Below are 9,563 nucleotides of genomic sequence, written 5' to 3'. Positions count from 1 at the left end.
GGTTACCAACAAGAATAGCACAGATTCAATGTGTAAGAAAGCAACAGGCGGCAGTTGGGCTGTAGAGCAGAGGGTTAAGCACAGGAGGCGCAAAGCGCAAGGACCGGCGTAAGGATCCCGGTTCGAGCCCCCAGCTCCCCCACCTGCAAGGGAGTCGCTTCACAGGTGGTGAAGCAGGTCTGCAGGTGTCTGTCTTTCTCCCTCTCTGTCTTCCCCTCCTCTCTCCATTTCTCTCTGTCCTATCCAACAACAACAACATCAATAACAACTACAACAATAAAACAACAAGGGCAACACAAGGAAATAAATATATTTTTTTAAAAAAGAAAGCAACAGGTATCTAGCCTAGTCAACCATTCCTAGCGTCATTAAACTGAAGAAAGAAGATTCTCCATTTCTACCCCCCAAAAATACAGAGTATCTTAGTCTCAATATTAGAAGAGGGTAGAGAGCAAGAAGCAGTATTATAATGCCAAGAGCAGAACTGGTCCAGGGAAAAAAAAAGTAATCTATCTTTCTCAGAATACTAAAGGAGTCTTCTGTTCTCTTAACTTAAATAGAAGAATGGTTTTTTAAAAAGTGGGGGGAGGGGATTGTGTCACTCTACTCTACTAGAATGTCACTAAAGTGAGACAGTCTTTTGGCTCAGGTATTCGCAATTCCACTGGCAAATAGTTAAGAAATATCAGAACCACTGGGGAGTATGGATCAACCTGCCAATGCCCATGTTCAGTGGAGAAGCAATTACAAAAGCCAGACCCTCCACCTTCTGTACCCCATAATGATCCAGGGTCCATGCTCCCAGAGAGATAAAGAATAGGAAAGCTTCCAAGGGAAGGGATAGGATACAGAACTCTGGTAGTGGAGTGGGATATGGAACTCTGGTATTGGGAATTGTGTGGGACTGTATCCCTCTTATCCTGTGGTCTTGTCGATATTTTTTATTTTATGACTAATTTAAAAAATAAGTCAGAACCAGACAGGATAAGCTCATCAGTTTGAAGGCCAAAAATACTCTGTGAGCTCTGAACAAAACAAACAAAACTTAGGAAAACAAAATACAGAGATAATCTTATAACTTAATTAAAGTATTCATGGGGGGTGTGCAATGGCTGATTTATAGTAAGCTTATAGACACAAAATTTAAAAGTTGGAGAATACTGCAAAATTAAAAAACCCTGTATTTCAATTTAGTTTCTTAAAAAAAAAATTAACTAGTCCTTGGTGACACAGTTCAAAATCTATACTATAAAACAAAAGCAAAGTAAAGTCTATAGTGCTACCAAATATGTGAGTAGACTTACATGGAATATAGAATTGGGAGATGTTGGGGGTCGGGCGGTGGTGCAGCGGGTTAAGCGCACGTGGCGCAAAGCGCAGGGGCCGGCGTAAGGATCCCGGTTCAAGCCCCCGGCTCCCCACCTGCAGGAGAGTCGCTTCACAGGCGGTGAAGCAGGTCTGCAGGTGTCTATCTTTCTCTCCCCCTCTCTCTCTGTCTTCCCCTCCTCTCTCCATTTCTCTCTGTCCTATCCAACCACAAAGCAACGTCAACAATGGCAATAATAATCGCAACGAGGCTGCAACAACTAGGGCAACAAAAAAAGGAAAAAATGGCCTCCAGAAGCGGTGGATTCATGGTGCAGGCACCGAGCCCAGCAATAACCCTGGAGGAAAAAAAAAAAAAAAAAAAAGAATTGGGAGATGTGAGGGCAACAAAAGGGAATAAATAAATATTTAAAAAAAAAAAAAAGAAAGAAAGAACTGGGAGCTGTTTTGTTAACAATCTGACCACTGACTAAAATACCACAGAGGGAAAAATGACTACATGGACCCTGATTTACTATTTCATTAAGGGTGGTAAAAATTAAAAGCAAAAACCCTGGCCAAAGGTTAGAAATAGATTTTTTTCTTGCTTTAAGCTTGACTTTGTGTATTTCAATTGTTCTTAAATACACTTTTAAAGGGCCTACAATGAAAACAGATCTTCTGAAAGTCGGTTTATTCCAAATGGACAGACATTTTTTTCTTACCTGGGACTAGTGTAATCGGTCTAACCGTTTGGCCTTGCTGTACGTTCAGCACAATCCCAACTTGATTCATAGCATTTTGTACAGGCCGGACATTTCTTACAGGAAATCCCTGCATTAAAAAGCAAAGTGATCTTTAGCATGGAGATGAGCTAACACTAGCAGAGGTGGAACTAAGACCTATAGAACACCCCCATACTTTTACCAAATTGTTCTGTCTCCAGAACTAGAGATTTCAAATCACTGAGATGGAGAAATTTTGGGATTTTTACAAATGTGAAATAACAAAACTGGAAAAATGAGTTTTGATATATAAATTGCAAAGATGAAAATTAAGTTTCTGACTTAAGAGAACCTAAGTTGAAAAAGCTCATCCACAGCTGGCCCCTAACACAAGAGGAGGGGAAGGGGGAATAGCACCAATAGTATTCACTGGGATGACTTAACACAGGATCATAGCAGTTGTTCACAAAGTCTATTTCAAAGGCCATAAACCTGTGACAAATTTGTAAGAGGTGAATTTGTAACTCCAGAAGTCACAAAGAGAAGCATTAGCCTTTCCAGCTCACATTAGGCTGTTTATAGCAATTCCACTTCCTTCCCTTCTAAAGTTCTCTCAGTTATTTACCAATTTTGCACATACATTTTCAAAATCAACTTACTAACCCTATATTAAGAAAAACTGTTGAAAGGCAAGAAGCCTTGAGAGCCAAATGTTAATCAAAGTTTCCCAATCCAAGTTCACCCACTAATGTCTGTACAGAAATCGAATCACTTAATTGTCCTCTAAGAGATATGAAGAGGAAATTAGCCAGAGGTGATCTATGTTGGGCTTTTAAAAATATCATCATTGGATTATAAAAACTGCAAGTGAGAAAGTCAGGTCAAAAAAAGACAGGACTAGTGGTCCAGGAGGTGGCACAGTGGATAAAGCATTGGATTCTCAACCATGAGGTCCTAAGTTCAATCTCCAGCAGCACATGTACCAGAGTGATGTCTGGTTCTCTCTCTCTCTCTGCCTGTCTTTCTCATGAATAAATAAATAAAATCTTAAAAAAAAAAAAAAAAAAAGACAGGACTAGAAATGATTTCTATTGATGTTAAAGCTGTTTTAAGCTAGAGCCTCCAAAGGTTCATGTAGTCTTTCCTCTATCGAGTCACAGATTTTAGGGTCCCACTCACCTGTGTAGTGATGAATATTGGTTGTGATGCCACGGGAGAAGTAGTCACATGATTGGCATTCTGCATGACCTGGACAGGCCTCAATACTGGTTGAGTAACCATTGTGCCTAGACCTGGGGCTGGATTCTGAGTTAAGATGAGTGGCTGTCCACCTTGTTGGACCAAAGAATTGCCAGCTAGAGGGTAAAAGAAGAGGGAAAAAAAGAATATAAGAGAATATAAACTCACACTTATAAAAAATATTAAGATGTCAGATAAGAGACGAAGTTCCAAATACCAAAATCTAAGACTGCCACTCACCTTGGGTTAAATGTCACCCAACTCCCCCCAAATTTAGACTTCACCCAAGTCTACAACTAGGTGTGAGTGGGTCACTGACACCTCCTCTATGTATCTTTTTAATTTTTTTATGCAATGCCAGGGAATGAACCTAGGGCTTGGAACATGTGTAATATTGCTAGGCCCCCTTCCTGGACCATTTTTGGTCTACACTTTGTTTTACACTCTCTCTCTCTCTCTTCCCCCCTCCCCCCAAAGTCTATTTCCACCATCCATAAAATTCTCTTGGTGCTGATGGACCCCAGGGCTGCACACATGGCAAGGCATGTTTTTCTTTAACTTCTTTATTGGGGAATTAATGTTTTACATTCAACAGTAAATACAATAGTTTGTACATGCATAACATTTCTCAGTTTTCCATATAATAATACAACCCCCACTAGGTCCTCTGTCATCCTTTTTGGACCTGTATTCTCTCCCCAGCCCCCCAACCCAGAGTCTTTTGCTTTGGTGTATTTTATCTTAACTGGGGATGCCTTAATATAGTTAAGACACGATGACATAATTAACCACTCACAGGGCCAGCAAGATACCTCAGGTACCTGGATAACGCAGCTGTTTTGTTATGCACATAAACCAGGTCTGAGCCACCTCTCCAAAGGAAATTTTCCTTGCTGTGGTGTCTCTCTCCCTCTGTTTCTCTGTCTCTATCTGAACAAGTCAGCCCAAGCACTAAAGCCTAGGGTCACAAAAATAAATTAAAAAAAATAAACACACATTATGTAAGGATACTGGTTCAAGCCCCCAGATCTCCACCTGCAGGGGAGATGCTTCACAAGTGGTGAAGCAGACCTGCAAGCGTCTATCTATCTCCCTATCTCCCCGCCCCTCTCAATTTCTCTCAGTCCTATCCACTAAAAGGGTGGAAAATGGCCACCAGGAGCAGTAGATCTATAGTGTTGGTACTGAGTCCCAGTGCTACCCCTGGAGGCAAATAAAGTAAAATAAAATAACAACACAGAATCTGCCCATACCATATGAGAGCAGGAGTTGGAAAGGTAGTGCAGTGGATAAAGTGCTGGAAGCTCAAGCCAGAGATTCCAAGTGTGATCCCCAGCACTGCATGTGCGGAGTGATGCTCTAGTTCTCCTTGCTCCCCGCCGCCCATTTAATAAATTTAAAAAAATCCAATCAGCAAAATAAGTTTTCCCCTGTTTTAACTACTTATTTTGTCAGGATGTGGTTTGCTATTAACTAATTCACTGTAATGTTTTTTAAAAGAATACTCTGGAACCAGGCGGTAGCGCAGTGGGTTAAGCGCACATGGCACGAAGTGCGAGGACCGGCATAAGGATCTGGGTTCGAGCCCCGGTTCCCCACCTGTAGGGCGAGTCACAGTGGTGAAGCAGGTCTGCAGGTATCTATCTTTCACTCCCCCTCTCTGTCTTCCCCTCCTCTCTCTATTTGTCTCTATCCTATCCAACAACGACAGAAATGGCAACAACGATAAACAACAAGGGGAAAAATAGCCTCCAGGAGTGGTGGATTCACAGTGCAGGCACTGATCTCCAGCAATAACCTTGGAGGCAAAAAAAAAAAAAAAAAAAGGAATATTCATCTACAAGTATTAATTTAACAAGTACACAAAATCTAGAGAATAAAATCTCTTCCTATTAAGTCAAAATCTCAAAAATTCAACACACTGTAAATAATCACTATCTATGTACATTCTTTATCCTTTTTATTATAGAATTATAGTGGTGTTTTTTTTTTTTTAACACCAGAGCATTGCTCATCACTCATAACTATTAAATGCGCTCCACTACTCTTGTTCAACTCCTGGCCTTCCATTCTCATATATAAATAAAAAATGTTGCTTAAAATCAAATCTTAAGGAATAGCTTTTTTTTAATGTAGAGGACAAGAAATATAAGATAAATTATAAAATATAATACAATTATAAAATTAAGTCATGCCGGGGGTTGGGTGGTAGCACAGCAGGCTAAGTGCACATGATGCAAAGCCCAAAGACTGCTGTAAGGATCCCGGCTCAAACCCCCGGCTCCCCACCTGCAGAGGAGGGTCGCTTCACAAGCGGTAAAGCAAGTCTGCAGGTGTCTATCTTTCTCTCCCCATCTTCCTCTCCTCTCTCCATTTCTCTCTGTCCTATCCAACAACAACAATGACATCAACAACAACAATAATAACCACAACAATGATAAAACAACAAGGGAAAAAAGGGGGAAAAAATAGCGTCCAGGAGCAGTGGATTCATGGGCAAATGAGCCACAGCAGTAACTCTGGAGGCAAATAAATAAGTAAATAAGTCATGACTCCAAATAGACCATCTTTTAAAATATAATTATTGGAAGTGGTGGCTACTGGTAAACAGGAACCAGATTGGTTTTAAAACTGATTCATGTGGCCAGGTAGTGGCGCACCTGGTTGAGTGCACACAATATAGTGTACAAGGACCCGAGTTCGAGTCCCCGGTCCCCACCTACAGGGGGAAGCCTTACTCCTAAAGAACCTAGTACTCTTTAAAATCAAATAATAATGGATTGTTAGGAGTTATTTATGCAGCCAGGGGGAAATAGCAGGGATGACAGAGCACAGGACTTGCATGCCCGAGGTTCCAAGTTTGTGTACAAGTGACATGCTGGAGTGGTACTCTGGTTTCTCTATTTATCATATGAAATAAATAAATAAATAAATAAACTTTAAATGTTCGCCTTGGTTATAGTATATAGTAGGTAGACAAAACACAAACTCAGTTAACCAGAAGGTTTACAGGGAGACTGGGCTGTAAGAGGGAACACTTCTTATTCATGTTAAAGTCTCATCCTATACCTAGGCTACTATTTCAAGAGTATAATGTTATACTCAAGATAAAATGTCACAGCACTAGGCCGGGTGGTGGCACACCTGGTTGAGCCCCTAATCCCCACATGCATGGGTGAAGCTTTGCGAGTGGTGAAGCAGTGCTGCAGGGGTCTCTCTCCCTCTCTATCACTCCCTTCCCTTTCAACTTCTGGCTGTCTCTGATCCAATAAGAAAATAAACATTTTTTTAAAAAAGTAACAGGTGTGATCTGGGAGATGGTGCAATAGATAAAGCACTGGACTCTCATGCACGAGGTCCTGAGTTCAATCCTCAGCAGCAGTACCAGTGATGTCTGCTTCTCTCTCTCTCCCCTACCTTTCTCATGAATAAATAAAATTTAAAAAAAAAGTCACAGCACTGTAGGATATATACACACAAACAGACAAACCCCAAAAGGGGTAGATACATTGGGTGTGTGTGTGTGTGTGTGTGTGTGTGTGTGTGTGTGTGTGTGTGTGTGTGTGTATTTGTGTGTATGTGTGTGTTGCCTATAGAGTTATCAGAGTTATCGCTGGGGGCTTGGTATCAGCACTACAAATCTACTGGTCCTGGAGGCCATTTTTTCCATTTTATTGGATGGGACAGAGAGAAACTGAGAGAGGAGGGGGGAGTAGAGAGAGACACACAGAGAGAGAGAGATATAGACACCACTTGTGAAGTATCTCTCCTGCAGGTGGCGAACTGGGGTCTTGAATCCGGGTCCTTGTACATATACTATGTGCGCTTAACTGGGTGTGCAACCACCTGCCCCCTGATAAATTCAACATGTTAATCTGTACTTCTCTATAAATCAAAATTTCATAAACTATATAAGACATATGTAACTCCTGTTACCCATCTATTACTCTCCACTTTTTTTTCTCCATAAGTCAGTGTTAACATTTTCATTTGAAAACCACAGGTTCCTGAAGTAGATAAAGTCAATTTGTAAATTAAAATAATTTGCACAGGCACTCAGCAGGTGAGGCAACCGAACTCTATCCCTGCAGTCAAGTCAACAAGGTTATGTCTATGTGTGAGACTCTCATCATGAAACCAGCCCTGGGATCAAAGAAAATGTTAGTTATACTGCTTGCTGGCAGAAGAACATGGACAACCTGTTTTAAGATAAATAAAGGAAAACAGTAATGATAGGGGCTGGGTGGTGATCCACCTGGTTGAACACATATGCTCAATGCCAAAGGACCTGAATTCTACCCCCACTCACAAGTCTGCAGATATTTCTCTTTCTTTCTCCTTGCCATTCTCAATTTCTGTCCTATCAAATAAAAAGAAGAAAGCTTTGAAGGAAGGGAGAGAGAAAGGTCATCTCTAAATATGAATGGACATGGGTTCCAGATCAGATCAATGGGGTCTAGATAAGAGTTAACAGTATTTATATATTTTTTTCCATATTTGGGAGGTACTCTCTGCCTAATCCAGCTTTCTAATCCAATTTCCAACTCTGACACCATCTCCCAGACAATACCTTTAGCCCACCTGCATGCTTTAGCTGTCCGGATCAGTCGAAAACTAGTAAAGTCATGGTCTCCTTGAAAGATACCTAAAATAGACTTCCTAGCATTTTCCAAAATGGAGACTCCAAATCTCATCTGCTATATTCCTACATTTAGGTTTATGATTACTAAACAGTTTGTTCTGCTTTACATCTTAGTGCTTTTCCGCCACCAAGTTGTAGCTACTACTATGACGCCAACCTGACATCCCTGGGCAGATGACCTCACCAATGTGTCCTGGAACCCCACCTCTCCATAGCCCTGCCCCACTATGGAAAAATAGAAACAGGCTGAGAGTATGGATTGACCTGTCAATACCCATGGCCAGTGGAGAAGAAATTACAGAAGCCTGACCTCTACCTTCTGCACCCCATGCTCCCAGAGGGATAAAGAATAGGAAGGCTTCCAATGGAGGGGATGGGATACGAAACTCTGGTGATGGGAATTGTACCGCTCTTATCCTACAATCTTGTCAATCATTATTAAACTAATTTAAGAGAGAGAGAAAGGAAGGAAGAAAATGGCCATCGAGAGCAGTGAATACATTGTATATGCACCAAGCCCTGGTGATAACCCTGGTTGCAAAAAGCTAAAGGAAAGCAACATGACATAGCAGGAAGGCTAGTGTGGGGGTAAACAGCATAATGGTTATGCAAAAAAAACTCTCATGCCTGTGTTAAGAAGGATATTGCTGTTTTTTAAACTAGAGCACTGCTTAGCTCTAGCTTATGGTGGAGCGGGGGACTCTGGGACTTTGGAGCCTTAAGCATGAGAATCTCTTTACATAACCATTATGCCATCTACTCACTTAGGCTACCACTTTTAAAGTCTAATTTATTCAAATTCAGTTCAGTAACGTACAAACGGACCTTAAACAAATGATTTAAACTGTTTACTATCTTGGTTTCATCATCTGCAAAATGACAGAATTCTGTGGATAGGGAGTCAGGCGGTAGCACAGCGGGGTTAAGCGCAGGTGGTGTCAAGTGCAAGGACTGGCGTTAAGGATCCCAGTTCGAGCCCCCAGCTCCCCACTTGCAGGGGAGTCGCTTCACAGGCGGTGAACAGGTCTGCAGGTGTCTATCTTTCTCTCCCCCTCTGTCTTTCCCTCCTCTCTCCATTTCTCTCTGTCCTATCAAACAATGACGACATTAATAACAACAGCAATAATAACTACAACAATAAAACAAGGGCAACAAAGGGAATAAATAAATAAATATTTATATATAAAAAAAGAATTCTCTGGCTAATGAGTGGTGCTTTAGTATTAGAAACCCTATTTATAAAACTGAAAGAATTCTAAAGATTCCAGGTGTTAGAAATCAGATTTTCAGTACTGAAAAAAAAAAAAAAATCTGTGAAAGTTATAAAGACTTAAGTTAGATAATAAAGTTGGCAGTAGTCTGATGGAAGAGCTACTGGCAGCCATTTATCTATAGCAACTAAGGGGGTAAGTTGACACTATCCAATTTTAAATATTTGCCCCAGCAATCTCACTTTACATTATAGATATGATTACACAGAAGGCACAGATAACAGTGAAAAATGTTCACCACAGCACCTTTGTAATCACAAAAAGATGGGACTATAATAGACATTCAACAACAGACAACAAATGGTTTTACCTAAAAGAACACTGTATACTACTAATGGAAATACTAATTGATTTAACATTTCTAGATGGTCAATCCAAGAA

General features: G+C 40.8%; 1 protein-coding gene across 2 annotated transcripts in view; it reads right to left on the bottom strand.

Moving 5' to 3' along the window:
- The window catches only part of POGZ (pogo transposable element derived with ZNF domain), a 60,541-nt gene that overhangs the window by 23,656 nt on the left and 27,322 nt on the right, over positions 1–9,563 (bottom strand). For both annotated transcript variants that reach the window (XM_060201715.1, XM_060201716.1), the window contains exons 4-5: positions 3,210–3,385; positions 2,031–2,139 (exon numbers count right to left, since the gene is read on the bottom strand). In XM_060201715.1, coding sequence (XP_060057698.1) covers positions 2,031–2,139; positions 3,210–3,385 — 285 coding nt within the window. The remainder of the gene's footprint in view (positions 1–2,030; positions 2,140–3,209; positions 3,386–9,563) is intronic.

The sequence above is a fragment of the Erinaceus europaeus genome, chromosome 11 (genome assembly GCF_950295315.1).
Source record: "Erinaceus europaeus chromosome 11, mEriEur2.1, whole genome shotgun sequence".
In the NCBI taxonomy this organism is placed as follows: domain Eukaryota; kingdom Metazoa; phylum Chordata; class Mammalia; order Eulipotyphla; family Erinaceidae; genus Erinaceus; species Erinaceus europaeus.
The sequence above is the reverse complement of the archived record's forward strand: the minus strand, read 5'-3'. Positions and strand labels throughout refer to the sequence as shown.